The sequence below is a fragment of the Neopsephotus bourkii genome, unplaced genomic scaffold (genome assembly GCF_033783945.1).
Source record: "Neopsephotus bourkii isolate Nb327-2 ecotype Australia unplaced genomic scaffold, CSIRO-AGI_Nbou_v1 NB_1654, whole genome shotgun sequence".
Lineage (NCBI taxonomy): Eukaryota > Metazoa > Chordata > Aves > Psittaciformes > Psittacidae > Neopsephotus > Neopsephotus bourkii.
The window spans coordinates 424,425-450,634 of NW_026902128.1; the positions used below are offsets into that span (position 1 = coordinate 424,425).

A 26,210-nucleotide genomic window follows, 5' to 3' on the forward strand; every position below is an offset into this window, starting at 1 on the left:
TATGCTGATGCTGACATTAGCTGGTTTAAAGCCTATTTTTAACCTTTGCAGCATTGAAGAATTACTGTGTATTTTCAGTCTGGCTTTATTTGTTTCAAACTTTGTAAATTTTAAGTAATGTAAACTGGAGAGGGGGTAAGAGAAAGAGGAAAAACTGGATGGAAATAGAAACGAAGAAAAATGAATGAAATTAAATGAAAAATCTAAGTAAATTATGGGGTTTTTTTTTCCTTTTTATGAGCCTGAAAAATTCCCTCTAATTGGAAACTAAAAGAAAAAATCATGAAACTTAAAGTACCAAGTGCCTGGTAAGATAAATACTGTGTTTAACCTACCATCAAACAGTGCTGTGGATACTGCACACAGCAAGAGGGCTGTTTATCTGCTTAAATAGTCATGGTTTTGTCAAACTTCACCCCTGACCCCTCTGGGGGTTATCCTGATGAGCCAGCAGCAATGATACAACTGATGGAAACCAGGCAGGACATGCTCTGCCCATTTAGCACTTTTTATATATTATATATTAATATTTATATAATATATAAATATACATTATATACGTATGAATATATATTTATATATAATATATCTATTATACACATATATATGTGTGTGTGTACATAGGTGAATATATATGTGTGTATATGCATGGTAAGTGTTGACAGTGATCTGCTGCTCTCCTCCAGCTTTACTAGGCTAATGGGGAACCACTGTTTTCTATGGGAGACTAGAGAAGGCCAAGCTGGTGGAGATGCACACCTGCAGGACACTGAGCACTTTGCCATGGTGCAGTGAAGGGTTCCTCCTTATCCTGATTAGGCAGATGTGAAGGGCACACTGAAGCTGGGACTTTTTGGGATGTCAGAAAGGTCACAGTCCTTTGGGGCTGGTTAAGTACCTCATTTAAACTGAGGCAGGGATGGAAGAATAACATTGCAGTTGTGTGGTCTTGGTCTTGCTAAATTAGTGCCAGAATGGGATGCTCAGACAGTCTCACCACGTGAGACCCTGTTTGCATTTTTCTTTTTCTCTATCTGGTATTTAAATGTATTTTGGGGGTACCTTTGAGTGCAGTACCTGGAGACTGCAATGAGAGGTGGGGATGGATGGATGGTGGAGGACTCCTCTTGAACGCACCTGATGCTAGGGTGGATCCTGCCACATTGCTGAGTGGGCCGCTCAGATCCTGTGTCTGTAGCTGCAGAATCCCAGTGAAGGCAGTGGGAGTGTTCACGGAGGTGTGTGTTAGCCCACCCGTTGTTACAGGAGAGCACAGAAGGTGGTGTTTGCAGCAGATTTGTTTTATTTTCTTAGTTTCTTGGCATGGATGGCTCATTCTCTGCTTGCCCTGTCAGTTCCTCACAGATGGATTAGAACATCGTCATGCCACTGCTCCTGGCGCTTTTCTCACACAACTTATTGACATCCAAAATACAGATTTCTAATCCTAAAATTACAACCTGCCCTTTCATAACATGAAATTGGTTAGTTAATCTCCAAATAGTTCCCCAGCCCCTCGTTAGTCATTTTGTACTATTACGTTCTCAGCAAAACCTTTATCTGGCCGTTAGAACATGAATGTTAAATACATCCACTGCTTTGCTAAGCCGGCTCTGAACCTGCAAGACCCCAAGCGAAGATGAGGTAGCCAAGGATGTAGTTTTCTGCAGACAAAGTGAGCCCCAGCAGGCTAAGGGCTGCAGTGGGGAGTTGGTGGCTTCACCTTCTCCTTCTTCTGTTGTGTGTGTTTACACCTGGTGATCCTGACTTTCCTCTTAGACCTGAGAAAGCGAGATACTGGAGTCACTGAGAAGCACTGATGTAAATCTGACCCAAGGACTGGGGTCAAAAGCTCCTTCCCATGACACTGGCGCAGCTGTAGTTTGTATTTTGTAACCATAGTTAAGCTAGAACCAGGCTTCCCCTATAATGGGCTCTGTTGCTTACCCATTGTGAGTGCCGTGTTTCTAGAATCTCTTTGCGTTTTGGTTGGGTTCATTATTAACTTTTCTATGAAAGAGCAAACTAGGCCTGTGCTGTTAAGATTACTGATATTTTTATCCTTCCCTCAGTAATCAGGAACAAATCAGTGGCATGGGCATTTCTGCGAGCACCAGAACTAATAAACCTGGTTTCCTTTGTATTTATGTCTCTTGGTTGATTGAGTATGTCCCTAATTAAATTAGGAGTCTATTATGTCTGCTTATACCTATAGTCTCTCCCTTCCATTACTTTTCTGGCAACATAGAGGCTGCTCTATTTGACTGGAGGAAAGGGGCTGACGGGATTAAAATCTGTTGGAGATACACCACATGAATGGCTGCATTCAGCATCCTTCACCACCCAGCTGCCTGTTTCTATGAAGCTGGTAGAAAATGAGTATCTTTGATGTCTTTGAAGTTAGCTAATAGTGTTAAAACTCACAAGTGCACGCATGCATGCACCAGCATGAGTCAGATCTCTGGGTCAGCTTGTTCCTGAGGAAGCTGGGATAAAAAGGTAGAGGGATGATATCTTTTTAGACCAAGCCATGCACTGAGGATTTTGGGTTGCATGCCTTGCTTCAGAAGGTAAAGAATGTGTGCAGTCAGCATGTTAGTGTGGTTTGGCAGTCATAAAATGGCATGGTGCTTTATGCACTTGTGCTGTAGTCATACTGTATGTAGGAGAAATCAGCTTACAAATGACTGTGGGGGGATGTTTGTGTAAGCACCTGTTTTTCCCAGTGTGGTCACTACCCAAAAAATCAGGCTGTGCCTTCATTATCAAGTGCCTGAGAGCTGGGTTGTCTCTGTGCTCAACCCTGTGAGGTCCTGATGTGCGTTTCTGGAGCCCTTACTGTGAGGAGCATTGCAGTAGCTTTCAGTAGAAGTGTGCCCAATACAAGACTATCCTGTAATAGGGTTGAGAAAGTAAGTTGTTATGTTGAAGGGTGGCATGAGATCTCCTTTCATAATGTTACATAAATCCTGGCATATCTGCAGTTCTTGCCGAAGATCAATCTTCAGTCTGAAATGCTGTGTCAGGCTTGATGGTTTAGAAAAGATAGGAGGTATGACCTTGCATGGCAGATCCCCATGTGTATCTAGCTTAAGAGATGGAAGCAATGCTCAGTAACAAACAAACCAACCTACAAGGGTGCAGAGGTAACCTCAGGACTGCAGGAAGAAGTGAGTTACCTGGGAAATGTGACTCTTCATATTTGCACATATGTCAAGAGGGGGGAATTGCTTAGTTACCGGTGTGCTAGCACAGCCAGGTCCTACAAAAATAATTGCTTAAATGGAAAATGTTCTCAGCCCACATTTTTGCCCTTTGTTAAAAGAAAGTGTATATATTCTTCCACAAGATGGAACAATTCTGCAGCCTTGGAATTGCCACTTGTTCATTTCTCATTGCCTATATTAGATATAATGTTGCTTTTCTGAATTATTCAGTTTTATTCTGCATGCTTTTAAGTGCTTTTAGTTTTAATTTATGTTGTGTCCCAATGCCACATTCAGAGAAGGGGGGGAAGGGGAAGGAGAAATCCTCCTGTTAGTCCCATCCCTGCACCTAGCTTGAGACAAAACCATGGAGTGAATGCCTTTGACCAAGTCCTCCAGCATCCTTACTGGATGGATACCTTGCCATTCTTACCAGGACTGCAGTAGAAAATGAAATGGGGAAAAGTAGGATGTGAGAAAGAGAGGAAAATGGAAAGGATCAAAATAAAGGGGAGAGAGGAGGATGGTGGTGAGGAGGCAGCGGGGGCTCATGGGGCTTCGAAAGCCGGAGACAAGCAGCTGTCAGACAATGCTGCAGGAAGCCTGAACTTGTATTTTTAGGAATGCTTGGGTTTATACTTTACTGTAAATAATGTGTTTGGGGGAGGAGGACAGAAGTGACTGCTCTTCCTGCTGCCTGCTGCACTAGGCTTTGTTTCGCTTCTGTTTTCCTTCCTCCCAACCTCAGCATTTGCAGAATGAGCGGTGTTAGCATCCTCCTTCCCCAGCACTCTGACGCTTGTCCCCAGCGTGGCAGAGTGTTTCCAGGTGACACATGAGCCAGGGAGCCAGCATGTACTGCATGGGGTGGGCAAGGACCCAGCCTGTCTCCTGGAAATCTAGTTTCAGACAGATGTTTAATAGTGATCTACTGAATCAGCAATCTCTTGAGACTCAGGAACAGGTTTGGTTTATGACAGAAAACTTCCCTTTACTTTTCTAGGTGAACGTTTGCATTTCATGAGTCTCTCAGCTCAGAGCAGAAGAGCAAGGGCTGGTTAAATCCGATTTGTGTGAAATGGTTCAGGAAAACAGAGTGCTTGTGTTTGGAAGGACAGAGAAACTACTTCAGATTTCCTCAAAGTGATTTGAAACTGTCCAGGAGATTCAGGGGAGACCAAAATCATCTTTTCTTTTGTCACATTGGGTGTTCTTCACTTCTTCTTTCTGACTTTTTTTTCTTCAGCAGAGCTGGAATGCATCTACATTAAATCACAACATTGTGTGTTACTGGTACTTTTTTTAAGGCAGGTTTTAAGAGCACTTGTAAAAGACTCATCCCCGATCAGCATGTAAGAGAGGACTACAAGGATGACTTTCATTTATCATCAGCATAAGCCGCCTCAGGAGGAACAGGACCATTGTTTTGGAGCACATGAGGAGGCTGCTACAGGTGGGATGTTCCTAACAGGTATAAGGAGCTTTTCCCAGTCTGCAAGTGCTGCTGAAATCCCTTGATCTTAACAACTATCTTCCACCACCACGAAATCTAACTCCCTGTCAGCCTTTCCTGCAGGCGACAGCCTGGCTTGGCCATCAGGTCAACTTGGTGGTGACTGATGTCTCAGTTAACTCCATCTGCACCAAGGCAGTTTTTCACCTCGGTATTGCCATTTATCTTCAGGATAGGTTTTATTTGATGAGTCCCATTTCTTTCTGCTCCAGCACATGAATGCTTTGAGCACCCAAGGAGGCAAGGAAAGATACCGCTACAGAAATTTTAGGGGGGGAAATAGAGACTAGATTTATTGAAATCTCTGGTTCTTCTTGATCTGAAAGGTACTGGGAACAGCAGCCTTCAGGGAATATTTGAGCTCCTGTCTTTCAGACATGGGTAGGAGTTTGGAAATCTTGATGAAGGAAACAAAATGTGAAAAGCTTAAAGAAGGAAGAAACAAAAAGAGAGACTTGTAGCACAGGTACTAATCCAGCCCAGAGATGCGTGTTTCAAAAGTTCTGATGGAGGCTCATTCTTTTGTCTGAAATTACTCATCTTCCTTCTTTGTTTAAAGTGCTGGAGGCTCACAGCTTGTAGGCAGCGGCGATGAGTTGTGGCTTCTGCAGTCATCTCCCGTGCAGTTGCTGGTGCTGCTTGTGTTGCCAGTGACTTCAGGCTTGGTTTGCATCGTGGCTTTGAGCATTAACCACAATTATTCGTTTGTAATTAAGTAGCCAGGATGGATTTGTAATGGTGTTGTGGGCTCTCTGGAGTGAGCTTGGTTGGAGGCAACATCTAGAGAAGTTATGCTGGGGCAGCAAGCCTCCCCAAGTGAAAGGCAGGAGCAGGGAGCTGCAAAGGAGGGCCTGAATTAGGCGAAATGTTTATACTAGGTGTGCTTTTTCCCAGCTAAAAGATTTCTCTCCACGCTTTCATGTCTGACTTGTGAAGACTGATGTAAGCAAATTCTAAACTGCCAAATAGTGGAAAGAGGAGGTAGAAGGTCACAAGCAAGTGTTAGGGAGTGCTTACATCTGTCTTGGAGGAGACTTTGAAAGCCGTTTTGTTTAGGGACATTGATGATGATACCGAAAACATCTGCAGGTTAGGAGACCACTACCTCACCCATGCGGAAAGTGGTCTAAAAGTTTGTAGTGGTCTTAATCTAATCTGTACTGACCTGTGAGCTGTTTAGAATGAAGAACTGGTGTGAAAACACAGTGCTCAGTAGGTAGCTGGACCCTGCATCCCATGTGCTTCCCGTTTACTGTTACCTCCATTTCCGTCAAGAATCGCTTGGTTGAGAAGTCTTATTCGTGGTGTCTTGCCTCTTGAAGGTGATGACCTAAATGCAGACAAGTTGGGCACTGGGAACAAAAAAGATATTTCATGTGCGTTGTCCACTGTCTAATCCACTGTCTAATTTTCATTTTTGCATGATTGAGTGAATGGCAAATGGAATTAAGGGGTACCTGGGTGTTCTCTACTCAGAACATGGGCTCTCTTTTGGAACTGATACTTGAATTGATACTTGAGACTGACTCTGAGCACAGCTCTGCAGTACTGTTAACATGACAGAAATCTACCCGGTTTGCCTGTGCTGCACTTTGCATGTTAAAAACATGTATTCCTATTGAGCATGGATTCACCTTTGTGGTACAAATATAAGCCTTTCTTGGAGGAGCTGTTTTGTTCAAAGGGGTCTGCATGCTTTTTGGTGAGGTAAGGGAAGGAACATCTTTCATCTCTCATGAGGACCCAGGTTGTACAAGTACACCCTGGAGAAGGGGAGAATGACCCAGTACAGAGACACACCCAGAGGCTTATGTTCACAGCCTCCCGGTGCCTGTGCTGTAAACATGCTCTGCTTCTCACAGCACTGCTGCTGAGCAAATGCAGCCCTGGCATTTTATCCTCTTGGAGCCTCCCAGCTGCCTTTGCCTGCTCAGGAGTCCCTGTCTGAGGTTCACCTCTTGCAGCAGCCGTCAGTGTGAGGAGCACCAGGACACACCATCTCTGCCTTGGTTCACCTCTTCAGCATCAGTACTCAAACAAACAAAACCAGGAAAAAGGGACAGGCACATCTTGTAGCTCCCTCTGGGAAACGTGGTGACCATGGAAATGCTAGAAATTAAATCTCAGGGTGATTTTTCTGTGTCCTGCTGAGCTGCAGCAGTGGGAGGGGTGAGAAGGACCAGGTGGTCTGACAAGTCAGTTTTCTGAAGGCAAGGGGACAGGTTACATTTCTGATGGTATTTATACAGGAAAACATATGTGTCAATGGGCTGTGTTAATTTTATGGGCATTTTAATGATGGTGTTAAAGGCTAACAGCACAGTTCAGATTCTGGTTGTTTTTAAGAGTGTGCTAGTCTGGTTACTGCAGAGATGGTGCTTTAATGCCTAAAGACCAAGGAGAACATGTGGAAAATAATCTGCTGCCTTTGGTTTAGTGGTGGACTTGTCAGTACTAAGGTAACGATTAGACTTGATCTTAAAAGCCTCTTCCAACCTAAACTATTCTGTGATTCTGACAGGTAACATGCAGTGCACAGCAGTAAAAACTTGTCTGCAGAGGACTTTATTGCAGGGATGTGGGGTGGTTCATCACTGCCTTGGTGTGCTGCTGTCTCCTTGCCCTCCCTCTTTCCCTTGGTAGCCCAGGGGCCACCATTTTGGTGCAGTGTACCCCCTGCCTCCTGACTTCCCCTGGGGCAGAACAGTAGCAAATGAACACCTTAGTTATCGGTTGGGTTGTGAGGAAGTAGCTCAGAGGAGGGGGGCTTTCCTTGGTCTCCATATGGCAGTGCTGCATTTGGTATGGTAGACAGTCTCTTGTCATTTCCTGAGCCCTCTCTGCATCTCTGCCTGGGCTTGCTGCTGCACACCATGGTGCAGAGCATGGGGTGAGTGGTGCAGCCCTCATATCTTCCTCAGCGCCGATGCCGGCACCAGCCATCTCTGTTCATGTGGTGATGGTCAGGTGGAGGGTGAGGCTGTTGAGATTCATACAAGGCAGCATTTGTGCTGCTGTAAAGGATATGGAGAATTGGAGAGGAGAACCAGTCCTCAGCAGAGGTTTGCTGATGGGTTGCGAGGTGGTTCCCATCTCTTAACGCTTCTTGGAATTAGCTTGAGTTGATCCTGGGATTCCCTTGGATTTGGGAAAGGACCCTGGAAACTAAGGTGCACTGGATTACCCCTCCCCAGGCTCCTGTCTGCCTCCAGCTCTGTGTGTCTGATCCCTTCCACCGGCAGGGGCACTTCCTCAGTGGTTTCTTTGGAGATGCTGAAGACCAGCGGGTCCTTGTGTATCAGTGGGAGGGAGCCAAGCCTCCTTCATTCAGCCAGCTCTGGCATCCTCACTGGGCTCGCTGGCTGTTTGCATTGAGGATTTTACTCTGACCCCTATCAGGTCCTGTGGGAAGATCCTTTCACCCTGTGAAAAGGTTTCTCTGATTAGCAAAAACTGCTTCCCTGTTTGCAGAGCCACCTCTTCCAACACGCAAGAGGGGTTTGGTCCTTTGCTCTTATGGGCTGCTTGTTTTCCCTCCAATACCACCCAGAAATTAGGTGATAATAACTTCATTTTGTCTTCTGCCCATCATATTTAAGCAAACATTCCCCTAATCTTCAATAAATGCTGTCAGTTCACAGTGTACCCTTAGGAAACAGTGCTCTCTGAGGCCAGCGCTGAAGCCTGCAGAAGCCTGAGTCATCAGCTTTTAATTACAATTTCCAGTGCACACTTTAAGCAGTCTTTTGGAACTGCTGTGTAGGAGCATTTGAATTACAAATGTAAAGAATTTGTGCCTCTTTTTTTTAGTTGAAAGTCTGCCGGGGAAACGCAAGCCCTCTGCTGTAGAAAAAATAATTAAACATTTATACAATGCTGTTGTTTGAAGGTGCAAATTGGGGCCCTAATGCAGAGTATGGCTGCATGAGAAGCAACTTGCATTGCAATACGCATTTCTATGTTTAGGCAAGGCTTTGTAGGCTCTTTCACAGTATAGGATAGAGCATTGCATCATCTTTATGGAGTATCTGTGGTATCATTTTACCCCTCTTACTGGGGGACAAAGTTGAGTGGTGGAAAGCTTTGTCTATTGCCCAAGGCCAAGTGCAGTTAGTGGAGATCCAGGAATAGCACCCATCTGCTCAGCTTGGCCTTGGCCCTGCTTCCTAGGAAATCAGCCCATGCCATGCATCACCTGTAACATCTCAGCGGTTTTTAATGCTTAGCCAGCCTTGATCGTGCTGGGAAAGGGTTTAAAGCCTGCAGTGGCCCCAGAGGGGTCACTGTTGTCCTGGCTGTAGGGGATGGGGAGAGTGGGTGGCTTGAGCTGCCTTTAGGTTGGAGCAGGAAGCAGCTGGTTCAGAGGGATGCTTATAAAGCAGTATCTTACCATTTTCTTTAAGTACAGCTGAAATTGCAGGTTCATGGTGTGATTTGATGCAGTGCCTGGCCTGGGTTACTTCCTGATGTGCCTGCAGCGTGGTAGAGTCTGTGTGGATTAGCTCCGGATGAGGCCTCATGCCGAGCCTTTCAGATTTCCACTAAGATCTTTATCCAGTGGAATAAAAGGCCATCACCCCCTGCCCATATGTGTTCTCCTTGCAAAGCTGCAGGCAGCCTCTCGTGAGCTGCCCACATTCAGGCAAGCACCCTGCTGCAGGCAGCTTTTTGGGCTGCTTTGAGAGCTTTTTTGTCGCTTTGTTTCACTTCGTAAATAACAGTGAGTAAAATCCATAGCCTTCAGACGGTTCCTTTAAACTGTACAGCATTGATTTGTGTCTATACATGTTATTGCCCTGTAAATAGGAGACTTAATGGCTAGATAGCCCTCCTGCATTGATAACCACATCAGGTAGTGGCTCCAGTGGCTGGAGTCCCTTAATTACCAAATAGTGATGTGCTGTGATGGTGCTGGGCTTGTCCCTTGTGTCCCCAGGTGCCAAACGCAGTAGGGACACTTGGTCCTATCTGCCCTCTTCCTTCTCATTCCTGAGCTGCATTGTTCCTGTGCAGGCCCTGGTACTGGCTTAACCTTCCCCTGCTAATCCCAAATCCTCCTCTCCTCCCTGCTTTCAAATCTCTGTCCATAGCCCCCCCTCAGCTGTGCTGCCTGCTGCGAGGCTGAATGTGCAGGGCTCAGGGGTGTCTTTTGTTTTGTAGGGTCTTTTAGGGCTCCCTATTTCCCAGAGCAGCCCTTGCACCCCAGTTTCTCTTATTTTGCAGGTAAATAAGGACCGCTGAGCACTGGGTGTCCCAGGAGGAGGGTACTCTGCCATAAAGGGCAGCATAACATTGTCCTTGTGTGTGGTGGGGTCCACTTTGCAGGTCTGTCAGAAAAGGCAGTGATCTGGCTGCCTTACTTCTTAATAGAAGCTTTGTTTAGGCAGTACAAGGGTGGGAAGTTCCTGCTTCAGAGAGGAGGCTTGGAAGTTGAGAAGATATAAAAGCAAAGTGGTTTTATTTGCTGATCAGCTCTGTTGATCCTAACCTGCAAGGCTGACTTAGAAGGTGAGCTACAGTGGGGTTGTTCAGCAGCAGAGTCAGAAATCCCACGTTTATGCCAGACAGTAGTGAATGCACATATGACATATGTAAAGCAAACATCAGGGTAAAGGGTGTAAGTGTCACTTCTTGGGCTCCGTTTTCCAGTGTTTCTAAAACGTTGCTATCTAGTGCCTGACTTGTTTAAAGCAGCAGATGATGTGAAATCTTGATGTAGCCCCGTACAGATGAATTAGTGTGTGTATCACATAGTATTGCTCTAGGCATGGCTAGGTCCTCTAAATCAGTAGAATATAGGCACTGCAAAACGTTTATTGACTACTGACAGTAAGTGACTTGGAGTAGGATAGGATGGACAGTAAGTTGTCAAGGCTGCTCAGGGCAGACAAAAGCCCTGGAGTCAGCTCTGGATAAAAGAGTGTGATGACCATCTACCTTTAAGTATGTGAGGTCTAAAACTGATATTTGAGCTGACACAGAAACGTGCAACGTGGGATCTGCAGTATTTTGAGTTACAAAGTCATTGGGCTTAGGGGAGCACCTCAGTTCTCAATAGCACTAGATCTGGGGTTCCTTACACCGTTTTTAAATTTATTGTCTTAATGCAAAGACCTAAGTCACATCCTAAGCCCCATGAATGTAAGTACCTTTATCAGCTTGCTCTTGTTATTTCTACCACTCTGAGACAGGGACGTGGAGTCTTGCTTGTAATTGATGACTGTGAAGCCTGAATGTATGAATTAGCTCAGATGCCAGACAGTCTTGCTACATGGTCAGGAATCAAGTACGGCTCCAATTGTTAGCAGGACTGGAGAGGATCAAAGAATGAGGCAGTGGAAGAGTTGTAAGGACGGCTTGCTTAGAAATAGGTTCAAGGTAACTGGATAAATGTCCTGGCAGATTCAGCCATTGCTAGCGATAGGACTGGACCTCAGAAGTTCAGCCTGAATTCCTCTTGGATTTGAGGCATTAGGGTTGGTGCAGGAACCTGGTGGGTTTGTGTTCAGGCTCTTTTCTGCAAGCCGAGAGACATGGGGCAGGTGGAGGTGAAAAAAGGTGAGAGCTCCATTTAACTGGCCTGATAACAACTGCTGAAGTGTCTGGTTACCATATTTGGAGAGATCCAGTGCTGGACCCTAGCGGCTCATCCTGGGTCATCCTGTCTGCAGAGAAGCATAGGGCCATGGAGGGGATATGGAGCAGCATTCACAGCTGTACCATGCTGTGAGCTGAGATGAAACAAATACGGCCTGCAGTTACATGGAGAGACACAGAATGGGAAAAACTTGGGCTGGGAAAGCAGACTGGGCTGCTCAGTCAGGTTGGGTAGTTCACCTGGACATGGACACAGCTGTTTTATGCCATTGGTAATTCAATGGAATGCAGTGGAAATCCTTCATGAAAAACCATCAACAGCCATAGAGTTAAATTTCCTGGTTTATATGGTACATGGTCAAGAAATCACAGAGAACAGTTTTGGACTTACCTCCATACTCAGTTTTACCTATACAGGGACAAAACAACCCCAAAACAAATCAAAACCCTCAGTCAACTCTGTGTTACCTGGCTCTCCATGGCTGTCCCCTGCCACCAGTGCTCTCCATCCCAGCTACCAGAGAGGATGCTGAGCACTCAGATTCGCAAGAGATGGTTCTCTCTGTTTGTTGGTTGAACAACCACCTTGCACTTTACATACCACCTCCAAAATTGGATCTTGCTACTATGAAGCTAGAGCAGGAGTCAAGCAGATGGCACTGAAGAGGTGTTTCAAGAAACATTTCCATCAGCATGTGCAGTGTTTTTTCTGCAAGGGCCGTTTTTATTACTCGGCTGCAGTTTGCAAGGCAGTTGCTGATTTGGGGCATGGATTAAATAGCAGGTGAAGCATCGCGTGTTGAAATGCACCTGGTTTATGCATGGCACAGATAAATGGGGTGCCAAAAGCGGGTGGAAACTGAGGAGTACCTACATCTCTTTGGTGTTCTGGGATAAATTACCATGGGAGGCAGCAGCACTCACAGGGATTAAGCTCTGTCTGCTCTGCAGCAGGGAGCATGTTAGGAGCAATCTGTTTTGCAGGGGCCATTTTTAATACAAATACAGAAGCAGCAGCAGCCCTGCCAAAGCACAATGCAAGGTAGAGAACTTGCTGGTACCCCTGGGCTCTGGACACAGTGGCTTGTTCTCAACCTGAAGCATACAGTCTGAGGTCATAAGCAGTCCCAGGGATTACAGGGAAGGGTTTAGAGAGCTCCCTGTTGCCCTGGGACATCTGTTCCTGTACTCCACACAGGGCGAGTTTCACCTATGGTGAGAGCTGATGCCCTGAAGCTGGTAGGCTCATCCTGGAGTTTGGGTTTGGACATCGAAGCCAGTGTAGCTGTGGCCACGATAAAGCCAAGGTGCCCTGGGACCATGCAGAAATAGTTGGCTGCAGGGCAAACTGGATTACATACAGCAAAAACAAGGAAGTCAGGGTCTGCCTGGTGCTTGCAGATGCAAAAGCTACCTGCTGCAGTCCAGACCTGAGCAGGTTTGTGGTGGTCAAGTGCCACATGTCAAACAGAAAGGGTCTGGAGAAAGGTGTCAGATGGTGGGATATCCTGGCCCATCAGAGGAGTCTGTGTCCTTGAGCCATGCTCAAGAGCCAAGTCCTTCAGAAGACTGGGCAGCACTGTTCCTGCACAGCTCTGCTTTTCACTGGAAGGGGCAACCTGGTGCTGCTATCAGAGACGTGGCCTGTGTGAAAGGGTGCCGTGTGGGTCTCTGAAACAGCGATGTAATTTTAGTTATGAATACTGCAGTGTTGAATAGGCAGTGGTGTGAAACAGAAGCACAGTGGGGGTGTTAAAGGGTGGTAATAACATGGCTGTCATGAACTAATGTTATTGGGAACAGACTGTACTGCCTTCTTTTAGCTGCAAAAATGTGCACTGACAGGGAGGCTGAGGGCAAATGGGCTGTGCAGGAGGGGAAGGAGCACCCTTGGGGACCAGACGCTGGCTTCCCTGCCCTGACAGGCTGCAGGTGATGGGCTGCTCCCCTTGGCAGACCTGCCATGTTGGACCTGTGTGGGCTGGAGCAAAGAGCAAAGCTTGCAGAAGGCCTGGGAAGCTTCCAAGGAGTCCAGCAGTAACCAGCAGCACCCTTTTGCTTCTCCATCCCACTGGTCCTCTTTTGAATCCTGCTGCTTTCAGTGTGGGACCAGCTCCAGGAGTATTTTCCTAAGGCACTGTTCCTTCTCTTTTTTTATACATTGCTCTTTGTCAGGAACATCTCTCCTTATTCCTTTGGTGCCTCGGGTTTTTTTAACTCACTTTTAGTGTATTTGCTGTCCGTTCTTGATCTCAGTCTCTGTCTGCTCCATGTTGTTATGCTCAGTCCACTCATCTTCCAGCCTAGACCTTCTCTTGCTGAGTTTTGACCTCCTTTTAGGAGAGTGATGTTGGTTCCTGTGTCCTGGGAAAGACCTGCTGGATGCAGAAACGTCTTGAAATCTGGTGTGCCACAAGGTTTCCTGTGACTGTTAAGTGCAGCTCTTCAAAACCCACAGCTTCAAACACTTCTGGGCAAAACCTGTGCACAAATCTTTGTGTGAGTGTGAAGCAGATCCACAACAGTTCTTTGGTGGTAAATTGTGGCAGTGCCATAGAGAGGAGGAAGCGCTTTCTAACCAGTGATTTTCCCTGGATGGGAATTACAAGGGGTGCAAAGAACATCTAGAGGATCTGTATACAGAAACTTCTTGAAGGATTTGGGATTTCTGGTGCTGTTCTAGGACTTCTTACACTGATGGTTTGCTACATGGAAGAAGGAAACCTCTCAGTTCTTCCCGAGCTGAAGGAGGGCTGGTGTCTTCAGCCTCCTTTGAACTGCAGGAGGGATAGGGAATGGCATAAATGCAAGCATTGGTGTAGTGGATGTGTGTCCCTTTTATATATAAGGGAATATAAGGTTATAGTCTTGCTCACCTATATGCTATAGTGCATGTTATTTCTGGAGAGGAATAATATGCTAATTAACAATTTAGTTTGTTAATCTAATAATCCTGCCTTCTTTATTTAACGTCAGACCTGTTGTGGAGCTGCAGTAATGGAATTGCAGCTCTTCCAGCTGCATGGCCCTGATCAGAGCTTGGATTGATACAGAGGATTAGAAACACTTCAGTCCAAAGGTCAGCTTTGTTCAGTCAACACAGAGCATTAGCTTGTCCCTGTGCAATTAGAGACGTCTGTGCTGGGAGAGGATTTACGCCTTTCTGAGGGGAAGCTCTGCTTGTTAATCCAAAATGAAGTATTAATAAAACTGCCCAGCTGAGGAGATCTGGGAGAAAAAAAATATCCACATTATTTTTGTTTCTCTTAGAGGTTTTTCTTAATGTTTTCCAGGATTTTACAATTTAAAATGCCAAAAAAGATGATAAATGTAAAGGAGGATCAGCTATGAATGAAGTTTGTGCTTGCCCTCTCGGTAATCTGCTCTCCATAAGCAGCCCAAAAAGTGGCAGCAGGTTGGCCAGAGATAAAGAACACTGCTTTGAGCAAGCAACCAGCTTTCTGCAGGAAAGCTCAGAAGGACAGAGGAGCAACTCTGGAAGCATCACCTGGCCAGCAAATGAGATGATGAGCATTAGATACACCTTTTTATCTGTTTCATAGATTTTTCCATTTCTGATGTCAAAGCATTGGCATTTCAGGCATGTTGTGTGTATGAGAGGATGTTGTTTGCAGAGTGTGGTGAAGCCTGTGAGGGCAGAGGGTGTTTTAGGTAGCTCTGTAAGCAGGTGGAGTTTGCTCCGAGTAGAAGGGAACTGCATCAAGTCAGTCATGCCCTTTAGTGTCTTGGAGGAGTGGGGTTGCTCTGAAACTCGCACATAGCTGTTTGTGAACCCAAGAAAAGATGGAGAGGTGCAGATGTGTGCTGTAGAGGGAAACACACTGCTGTCATGGACACACCATTTCTCTCAAAAGGGTAACACAGGCTGGCACTGCAAAGGGCAGGGGTTTTACTGCAATGTTTGGCTGAAAGGCAGTGAGATGGGGCCGAGTCCCTGTCCAGAATGAGGACCTGACCCCTAGTCTGCAGGATTGTCACAAGTCCCCACTGGTTTGAAATCCCCCTGCTAGTGGCTGGGGTTAAGCATAGGCAGGAACAATAAGGTTTGGCTCATGATTGCTCTGTTTTAATCAAACAGATATTTTACTTTCTGTTAAATGTTTTTCCCGTCCTGTTATATGACTCACTTTTTCTTATGCTGACCTGATATTTACAGTATCTGATGTTTTAATTACCTTCTCAGAGACATGGATTCTTTTCAGATGTTTGAAAAGGTGTGTAAACCACAAATGCAAAGCTGGAGTATGTAATTTCTAAAACAGCTTCTTTTGGAGATGTCTGAATTTTCACACTAGTTTAAGCCATTTTTTTTCCCCTATCAATAAGTATTTTAGTCCCTTAAACTAGCTGAGGGAGATGTTTGCACCCTGAAGATTGTTTTCAGTGGAAATGAAATACAGAAACATGCCTATATTCAGTAAAAGCTGAGAACAAATCACACCAGGTGCTATAAAATGGTCTAATTTACTGCAGGGTGGCAGTTTAGATGCACAACCTCTGTTGGAAGGCAGAGTTCCTTCTCCCAGGAGAAATTGGATGCAGTTTTCAGTGCATTAGTGATAAAGTGCCTTCATGCTAAAAATCTTGGACTGAGTCCCTGACCTGCCTTGAGCAGCAGAAAACCAAGGAATTGACAGGACCTGGACCAGGGATCTGCATGAAGTTCTGGCCTATTCCAGGGGAGCTCTGCTGCAGGTGGTCTTGGATGCAGAAACAGTCTGGAGGAGATGAGACTAATGAGTGAATACCTTGATGGTGCATCTGCAGAAGTATGGCTTGGCAAAGAATTTGTCATAGTGAGCACTTATAAAAAATGATACATTAACATAGAAAAATGATCTGGTGACTTCTCACCTGGCAAAATCTCCAGTGTTCCATGCTGTTCCTGTTGTAGGAAGATGATGTGTGTTGATGGTGTTGAGGATGTGCTGTCTGATGTCACAGTTTAGAATCAGGAGCTAGCCAGTAGAAAAGGGCAGTTGTTGGGTTGCTGGCATCAGCTTCATATTCTAACTGCAACAAAAATATAATGGAATAAAATCAGTTGGCAGGCTTCTGTCCTGCCCAAAGTGGTAATATTCAGACTTCTATGAGACTTTTTGTTATTTGTCTCAGTGTACAGAGGTTTCTGTATGAAACGGGCTGTTCCTCTGGTTATATTTCTCAGCAATGAAATTTCTCAGCACTGTGGTCTGGTCCCAGCAAGGCTGTTGGTCTTGAAATTTCTGCAGTGCCTTGCAAGAGCACTCCACTTGTTTTAACACTTACCATGTTACATGACTAAGGGCATTGCAAAATGGCTGGATCACAAGTGTTTTGCTTTAAAGTATCAGACATGCTACAGGATTACTCCTCTAAATGCCTGCTATGGGCATTATGTATGTATGGGAGCTTGGAGGCTGGGTGGTTCAGGAGATGATGCTGTGCCCAGCTGAAGGAAGCGGGAGCTTTCCTTTCTCAAAAGAGTGACAATTCTGGTTATGAGCCACCATTTGCAGCAAGTGGTGGGTCATGTATTTTGTTGAAATAGGAGGAGACAGCAAAGGTCAATATGGTGGGATACATTTCTGGGTACAGAAATCGCAGTGTTTGCTTAAAGGGAAATGCATGCTTGTACAAGCAAACTATTAAAAAGCAACAATCAATCACCTTTCTTTCTTTGAAATGTGGGCTTGAATTTTGGGCCAGGATATGCAGGTTTTGTGTACAAAGGCTGATATTGAGTCCACAGTTTATTTATTGAGTAAATAAAATGCCTGAATGTATCAGCTGATATTTAAAAGTGTTTAGCAATTTTCCCATTATGTGCCGGTCCATTACACTTTATGGAGCGTGAGGACCACAACTTTTGAAGAAAAAGACTTGTGGTGTCTGCTTCATTTGCAGAAATTAGTCTTAATACTTAAAATTATCAGGTTAGTGATAGCTGATGTTAACAGTTTGAGAGTAATTAGGAGCATGAATTTATGCTCAGATGGATGCTTAATTAAAAACTGTGGCAGCTTTGAAGTTCACGCTTGCATAATCTTGAGGCTGAAATGTGGGTTTATACCCAAGTGAACCTTGACAGCAAATCTCGAGAGGGGAAAAAATGATTTAGTAGCCCTGTTTTCCTCCTGTTTGTTTTACACCATTGCAGCCATCATGGTGTCTGTAACAGTGCTCAATTTATGAAGATGAAGCAGATCAAGCAGTTCACGTAGCCAGAACCTGCTTTAGGGAAAGGAGCAGGGAGATATTGGAAAATGCTTGTGTATTTGAGACCTCCAGGAGCTGTACTCCAGGTGATGCTGGCAGTGGCCCTTCAAACCTTGCAGTGCTTACTATGAACAGCCAACATGGGGTGGTGAAAGTGCTGCATTGTGTTGAGCGGAGAGAGAGGTGGGTAGAACATGCTTATGTCCAAAGCAAGGGTGAAGCCATGCAGGAGTTTGAGCCCTGAGGCAGGATGGGGCTGGTGGTGGGATGGTGGCATTTTGTGGCAGGTTGGGCTTTGGGAGGATGCCAGTCCTCTTGCATATCTCGCTCTCATATACAAGCAGCTGGAAGCAGCTCACGCACCACCACAAACGGAAGGATTCAACAATGCCAGGAGACAAAGAAGGCAAGAAGACAAAATGTTACAGATTGCTGAAGAGCAGATCAGCTCATTTTCTGCAGGCAGATGGGGCAAGACAGGAGGAGGTGAGGAGGGTGCAGGGAGCAAGGATGGCTGCGGTGATTGCTGCTCCCCTCTGTCTTCCTTCTCTCTTGTCACTGAAAATGATGGTGGCTGTGTGGCCTGAAGGCTCAAAAGTGACTGCCTGAGGCTGGAAGGGTCCCATCCTCCTGAAGGCTGTGCCTAGGGGCAGCTGCATCCTCTCCAGCATCTCCAGGGTAAGCTCCCAAGCTCCAGACTCCAGTGAAGGCACCTGCAGTTCTGACCCACATCTACGCTGTGGGAAAAGAGGCAACCCAGGTGCAGGAGCTGGGCTCACTCATTGTGTGGTTTTCTAGTGGAGGCTTCTGCTGACAGTTTAAAGGGAAAAGCCAACAAGTTTTGATGGGTGGAGGACATGCAGGAAATAAAAGCATTGCAACAGGGGCTTTATGGTACTTTTCTTGGTCTCGATACCCCAGTCCACATTTGTAGCTTCCTTAACAGCAGTGCCATATTCACACTGGACAGTGTAGCACTTGCCACTCATTAATTAGCAATTTCAGCTTGCTTTGGTTGGCTTGGGCAGAAACGGCTCCACTGCCTAGTCCAGCTGGATACTTTGAAAGACAGCAGGGACACAGATGCTTCTGGTCTTGCTTCCAGCCTTTGGGCACAGGCACATGCTTCTGCATGGCCAGCATGCAGGAGGTGGTTGGAGGCTGATGCTGTTGAAAGGGTTTATTGCTGCATTGCATCTATCACTTTCACTTCTCAGTATTTCTTCTGCAAAACCAGGAATGTCTATGGTAGGGTGAAAATCAGCTGGCTTTTCTCAACTATGTATGATGATTTCACTGCAAATACTGGTTTTGAGCACGAAGTTACATTGAATTAAAAAGGACAGCTAACTGGTGAGGAGATTCCTGGTTTCTCTGGACAGAGGTGGAAATCTGCCAGGATGAAGCTCAACAATGCATTGCTGTGAAAATCTGTACAAAGGGTGGATCTTTGTTAAAAGATCCTAGGCTAAATATTTATTGGTTAAACTTCACCAGATTTTTGCATGACTAAGTGTCCCTCACGGCTTACATTAACATATCTATCAAAGCAGTTTGTTTTGTTTTGGTAACTGCTTACACAATATGAAGGTCTTACCTTCCTCTGTAGATATCTGGGAGGTGTATGAGGTGGTGGCACATCACTAGGAGAAGGACGCTGTGGGCATGTAGAGCTTCTTTTCTCCTTGTCCGGTACCGGAGGTAGGCAGCAGCACTCCGCAGCAAGGCTAAGGCATATCCTTGAAATACAAAATGAAGTGGTGAATATCAGATGAAGGCAGATATAACTAGCCAAATACATGGCTTGAAATGCCCCAGCTTGCTTCTCCATTTTCCTCCTCCGTTCCATGGAAGATGCTGTGTGTTGTGGTTCTGTCTGAGCATATCCCCTGCTGTTGTGCTGTTGGCTTTGGCTTTAAAGAGTTGGGACATGTGGGTGCTTCCTGACCAAGCAAACAAGGATGAATTTAGGAAGCTGAGGATTTGTTTTTGCAGATCACGCAGTGTAGATAGCTGGTGCCTAGAGGTGCACCCTTCGTTCCTGATGGCCTCATCCAGGCGATATGTCAGCTGCAGCCAAGCACTGCAGGGCTGCACTTTGTTTTTGTTATTTTTTATGTAGCACTTTTTAAAGTAAAGCTCTTTTTCTGCTGTTAGAATGTGTGGTTGCTCTGAGCATATAAATTGTGTGAATAAATGGGCAAGGAGCCCTGGTGGGTAAATTGACTTCCTGATAAAGCCATAAATTTGGAGGATGCTGCTTTACCCTGCAACCATAGCATAGGTTTGCTCCTCAGTTCCATGCCTGGAGACACAAGGGGCTAGGGAGAGGTCCCTGTATCTGGTAGTTCGGGGTTCTTGCTGGAGGTGAGATGATGTGAAAGACATCTGCAGCCTGTGGGGAGGAAACCAGGCACAAACCCCAGCTCATCGACAAGCACAGTGGTTGAAGGGGTTGAGGAGCCTTCAATTTAGGGAAAAGCTCATATTTTTCCCGCTTTCTGCTATGCTGCAGTTTGACCCCGGTCAGCCTCTGCTCCTCATTGTGTCCCTAGTGCATTAATTACCAATGCTGCAGGGCAGGAACTGCCATTCCTCTGTGTCCTCCATGCTGTATCTCATGTGATAAGGCCTTGGGGGGCTCCCATAGTAAGAAGTGACTGGGAAATAGGGATGCTTCCTTTTGCCTCCCACTTCTCCTGCTGGAATCAGTGTTCACTGGTTTTCCTAGAGAAATCAGCTTCTTTTCCTCTGAGTCTGTCCTTTGTAAGCAGAGCGCGTGCCCTGCACAAATGGAGGAAGGGGGGGAGTGATTTGATACGAGCAATTTTGATATGATGTTGGGTGATCTGTTTCTTTGGAGAGGAGAAAAGTCTGGGAATTGGCTTGCTTGGTAGCAGTTTTGTTGGTTTTAACACCCGATCAACAGTTTGGGCTCTTTCATAGTTTTCCCCATCACTTCCAGACATTTTTCCATTAGGATTGATAATAGTTGATCACTATGCAACAAGCAGTTCATTGCAGTGACTTCCTCATTTTTTGGGTGCCGAAAACCGAGGAGGCCGTATGTGCTTCTCTTTCCATGCTGGCTCTTGAGCATCTCCTCTAGATGCATGCTCCCTGCTTGTGCCAGCACTGAAGATGGAGTCACTTCCGCAGCCAAGAAGTAAATCTGGATTTACAAACCTCTCTAGCTTGCTAACCAAGGCTTTTGCACAATAACTAAATTTGTGGATAGAAAAGTGTATAATGGTGCCCTGAAGGATAGGATCCCTGTGGGTCCAAGGTCTGCGAGAGCTGGAGCTCACACATAAGCGGCCTGGAGCCAGTGCCATGTGGGTACCCCAGACAGCACATTTCCATCATCACAGATCCAGCAGACCACTTTCAGCCGAGTCGTGCTCTGTGCTCAGGAGAACCCCAGAGCTGTTTTTGTTTGTTTGTGGTTTTGCTTTTTTGGAGGTTTTTGGCTTTATTGTTTTGCATGGCTGAGCATTAAAGGATATTTCCAGCACTTGTTTGCCAGGAAAATACAGCATTTAAGGCCCTTTACTAATTAATTGTAATGGCAGGAGGGAATCGCTTTCCCATCATAGCTGCTGTGAAGATGCTCTTGAAAAAGAAAAAAAATCCCCAAACTGCAGATGCTGCCAGGACCAGGAGATTGTTTAAAGATATTGTTCACTGTGAATAAAACATTGCCAACAAGCAAAACCAAACTTCTCCTTTTTCTTTTGCAGGGTCGTCATGTTAAAACAGGCCAGCTTGCTGCTATTAAGGTTATGGACGTCACCGGGGTAATGTATCCTTTTACATCCTTAAATTATAGAAAAGAGGGGAAAGGGGATGGGGTTGTGATAATGTGAGTGTTGATGGAAGGCTTGTGTTCCTGGGATGCAGATCCCCTGTGCCTTAGTGTGAAATGTGCCGTTAAGAGGTTTTGGTTTTAATAAATGTGTGAGAGAAAAACAAATGTGGAAGAGTTTGGGAGATTAAGTAATCTTATGCTGAAACAAAGCTCTTTTGAATGTGTTAATAAAATCTGAAGAAAATGGTAGGAACAGGATCATGTATTTATAACATATTTCAATTTCTTCAAATCCATGTTTTTCACTGAAAAGCTTTTGTTCCCCAAAATTACGTGCAGGTATTGTTATGAATAACTTTACCAGGCAAGTTAAATTACCCCTGTGCATCCTACTGATAAAGAGGAAAATATATTACTCTGGCCTCAGAAATGTGTCTCTTTTAAAACTTGTATCAGAATAAGGCAGCCAAGATTTTACAAGTTACTAAATGTGTAACAGGATTTAGAGGAAAGAATAGTTTCACCATTTCCCAATGGCCACAAAACAAAAACAAAAAAAGAGTGGAATTGCTATGATCCCTAAAAACCTAAACAGATGCATGTAAGAGGGGGACATGAAAGTGCTTTTTCATGCATAATTGTAAGTGCAGTATTATACATCCCAAAGTTCCTGCCTACATAAATAATGCCATTAAAATCTGGGAGTAAGAATGTGTTTTGTTATGTGGGGTTTTTCTTTCTTTGTTCTTTTGCAGTTTGGGGTGTTTTTTTAGTGGAATAAGACATTTCAAAATTTAGGGCTCAATCACATCTACCTACTTTATTTTTCACAATTAGTGATTTTTCTTAATTGGCTTTCAGGATGTTCAGCATATGCAGAATTGACTTGCTGTGGAAGCAGTCACCTGCCCTCAGGATTGTGTTTTGAAATACTCTAGATGTTGTGTTTGATGTTAATATCTGTAGGATCTTGAGGTTCTTTTTCGTGCAAACAGGTGTCAAGATGTGTTGAAATAAATCTGTAAATGTGAATGAGATCTGTTTACTTGCAATAGTTGCAAGTGCCATTTATCTAGTTCTCATGGGAAGCAGGCTCTAATGGAATGGGCAGACAACGTGTCTTGGAATCCTGCAGAGAATAGAATTAGTGTGGTTATCACAGCTGTAGCCGTCTGCAGTTTCATGGAGGAAGTTTTTGGAATGTAAAGCCCCCATGTTTTAAGTGAGCTCCCAAGCCAGTGTCTCATTCCAACTGTGTGCCTTGCACTAAGCCCCAAAGGCTCCTGACAATCATGCTTTGTTTAACTCATCTGCGCTCTTGCTAATTATCTGTTAGGGAAGATTGCAGTATAGAGGCCCTCAAATTACAGCACTTGATCGTTTAGGGCAGGCACTATCTCTGAATTAAGAATTTGGATTCATTTTCCAGGGACTGGTCCTGCTGTATGCTGCATGACCTACTTCCAGCAACGGATGTAACAGAATTGATTGGTGGAGGCAAAGTGTGGCAGCAAAACCTCATCTGTGGGTTTTGTCAGTTTTGGGGTTGGAGTAGTACAGCAGTTCACTATGATAATTCCTTTTTCTTCCCTCCCTCGCTGGATTTACTGGTGGTGATTGGTGGCAGTAGTCCTGCTTGGAGCAGGAGGTTGAGCTGGAGACCCCTAAGCCTGGCTGTACAGATGTGTCCTTGCGTGCCATCCACAGCTCTGATGCTTTGGAGGTTTTATTTCCTCATCGTGAATACTTCAGCCTGAAGCAGGATTCAAGATAAAGCCTTAGATCACGTGTCCCTTAAGTGCCTTATCTCCGTTTTTCCTAGAGAGCCAGGAATGAGGTAGGGGATGACTGAAGAGCTGGCCAGTGGTACTTGAGGAGCTGGTGAGGTTTTGTGCTGACCACCCCTCCTTGCTCCCAGCATTGTTGAGCTGCTTTTTTTTGTTGCAGAGGGCATGGGGCCTGATAAATTGTTCTATTCCCTGGTTTCCTGGGCAAATGAAAGCAAGCAAAGTTCTGTTGACTGCTTGAAGGAAAGAGGTGCTAAAGGTCTTCTAGAATAATTCCCGGTTTTTCCTTGTAATGTTTGGGCCTGTTCCTCATCCTCTTTGATGCTTACACTCTCCATGTTTTTGCCAAAGATAAAATTGGAGTTTGTTTATACAAGCTCCACCTAGCTACTACTTCTGTTTGTTCCTCCTGTCCTCATCTTCACTGTTCTTTCCTGAATTCTCTCTGGAAGACTGTAGTCATCAAACCACTTTCTGTGGTAGTTTGGGAAGAAAGCTGTGTGTCTGTCTGTGTTGCATGACACCCTGTCAGGGAGTACCACTGTTTGCCAGCGTGTCTTGTCCTTTGTTTGTAAAACTAAAGTCTGGATGAAGCAGGTGAGGGACACGAAGGTAATAAAGAAGTAACAGTCCTTCTGGTCCTTTTATGATAAAGCTTATCAACATCAAGGCACTAACTGCTGCTCCACAGCTTGCAAAATTAAAGTGGGCGGGAATTCAGTCAGCTTAAAATAAAACCAGGGCATGTTTGATGGTCATGAAAGCAAAGAGCTAGGACATCAAAATAGGTATCAGAGCAGTTCCCTGCCTTGACTGCTTCAGCTATTGCCACGTTGCAGATGGGACAGAGAGAGGCTGTGGCAACCCACAAGAATAATGCTTGTCACCAGGGCCAAGTTAGTCTGGTGAAGAGTTTGTGCACAGGCAGCATCAGCCTCCTACCCGCATGGTGCCACCAACAGCACCTGGTGTCCTCAAACGTCTTGTGCTGCTTCCAGGGTGGGCAGGAGCAGGGTATTGGATGGCCAAGATGCATAGTGAGGAGCACTGCTGCCGTGCAGTCGTTTCTAGAAAGCCATCTTCTTGGGCCTCTGATGGATTCAGGAGTATGTGTATCTGATGCATTACTTGGCTAACGCAAGTATGGTTGAGCTTATGAGCAACACAAGACTGATGTAAGTTGTGGTATGAATCATAAAGGAATTAGTTTAAAAAGATGGAGTAATGTCTAACCTGCTGAAAACATGCAAATCTGGCACTGGTGCACCTCTGAATGGAGAACATGTCTCCATGTGAGGGCTCAGTTCCTGGCCAAACCTCATTTTGCTTGGCCAGCTCCTCCTGGCATGTACTTATAGTTGCAGACATTCAGCTGCTCAGGAGCTTCCCAGGGCACTCTGGTCTCGCCTATGCTGCAGTGTTTGAAGCAGCACACAGGGATGGTGGGTCATTAACCCATGTGAGAGGACTGCTGCCCCCTCAAGCTCTGCCAGCCGCTTTGGGATCCTGCTCTGGAGGAAACGCAGAACCTGAACCATTTGGAAACTACCTGATTTCCACGCTGCCTGAAGATCTGTCCAGTTCAGTGCTCAGAAATGCAGCAGATGCTTCAAAGCCTGTGTTTTCTCCTTAGCTTTTTACTCAAGGAGCAGCCCATTAGTCTCCAGTCCAGACCTCAGGCTCTTAGGGTTTGGCTGCAAAAAGTGGCTGTAAAAAGCTGTTCAAGGAAATCTGGGAGAGTTCGGTCAGAAATGGGGGGCTTGGAAGTTCACCAGCATACACAGAGAACTGGGAGCCTGTGAAGTGCAGTCTTTTAGAGCCTCTGGTTTTTCTTTTTGCCTCATCCCAGGATGAAGAGGAAGAGATCAAACAAGAAATTAACATGCTGAAGAAGTATTCTCACCACCGAAATATTGCTACGTATTATGGTGCTTTTATTAAGAAGAACCCACCGGGAATGGATGATCAGCTCTGGGTAAGTTCTTTTCTTTTCTTTAAAACAACTGGGTTTTGATACAAATTATTTGCTCCATGTTGTCCTCTTACCACCACCCATATCGCACAAAAATACCTTTTTTTGCATCTTTTTCAGAGCCATGGCTTTGAAAAGGCTCTTCCTGCACTGCAAAATGCCATGAAATCTTTGCAAACTGATGATAAAACCATTTCTATTCTGACTCATCACTGACATCTTTGTTACAATTTTCAACTGAAAATTATTCCATCCCATGAAGACAAATGCATCCAAAAAAAAAACACCCCAAAGCAGTTGGAGGGAGCCGGGGGCATTGCTGGGAAGATGGAGGCTGGAAGGAGGATACTGGGCACGTGTGATTCGTGCTAGCTCTCAGCACTGCTTCTCATGCTTAATCTTTCATGGAGCCAGTGCATATGAATGAAGAGGAGAGGGATGGCAAAGGTTGAGCAGGAAGGTCTGTGGCTATTCAGCTAATTCAGTGAGGATGCCTCATGCTTCTGAAGAGCTGCAACCTGCTTTGCCTGTCCATAAATCTTGGGTGCTTCCTCCCACTTCTCCCCTTGTCTCAGTGGCTTGTCGGTTGTTGGAGCATCAGAGCTCACCTTGTGGGCAGCTGACTGATGCTCACCTTGGCTGGGCAGGGTGGCAGGCACCACAGGTTAGGGCTCTGGGCACTGCCATAATGGGATGGAAAATTACTTTAAGTTACTGTGCTGTGTTCTGAGTTCCACTGTGCTGATCTGAGTCTGTGGAGCAACAGCCTGCAGCCCCCATAGGTGTCTGATCAGCAGTCTGAGACCCTGCTTTCGTTAGTATAGCATTGAAGAGAAAGCTGCGTTTGAGTTATCTTAAATATAATAACCTGGATGTTGTCCTGTAGTCTAAATGGAGTTTATTTCCTCACAGTCTTTTAAATCCATTCAGTTCTGACCTAACTGCAGGTGGTTTCCAAAGTTTTATGTACCTGAACAAGATTGCTAGAGTCTAATTTTTCAGGGGTAGCAGATATCCATGGTTCATCCACAAGACTATGGAGATGCTGAAGAGTGGCAGCATGCTCCTCTCTGGAGTTTCTGTGTAATCTAGGCTTTATTCTAGCAAA

General features: G+C 45.3%; 1 protein-coding gene and 1 long non-coding RNA gene across 9 annotated transcripts in view; one reads left to right on the plus strand and one right to left on the minus strand.

Annotated features, from left to right (window-relative positions):
* TNIK (TRAF2 and NCK interacting kinase) overlaps window positions 1-26,210 on the plus strand; it is a 162,825-nt gene that overhangs the window by 64,010 nt on the left and 72,605 nt on the right. For all 8 annotated transcript variants that reach the window (XM_061374793.1, XM_061374786.1, XM_061374788.1 and 5 more), the window contains exons 3-4: window positions 21,276-21,332; window positions 24,980-25,105. In XM_061374793.1, the coding sequence (XP_061230777.1) occupies window positions 21,276-21,332; window positions 24,980-25,105 (183 nt within the window). The remainder of the gene's footprint in view (window positions 1-21,275; window positions 21,333-24,979; window positions 25,106-26,210) is intronic.
* Window positions 14,872-19,440, minus strand: LOC133223777 (uncharacterized). Its single transcript, XR_009728679.1, has 2 exons — window positions 19,133-19,440; window positions 14,872-16,350 (listed from the first exon to the last, which is right to left on the minus strand). It is a non-coding gene; the product is annotated as an uncharacterized LOC133223777 (long non-coding RNA).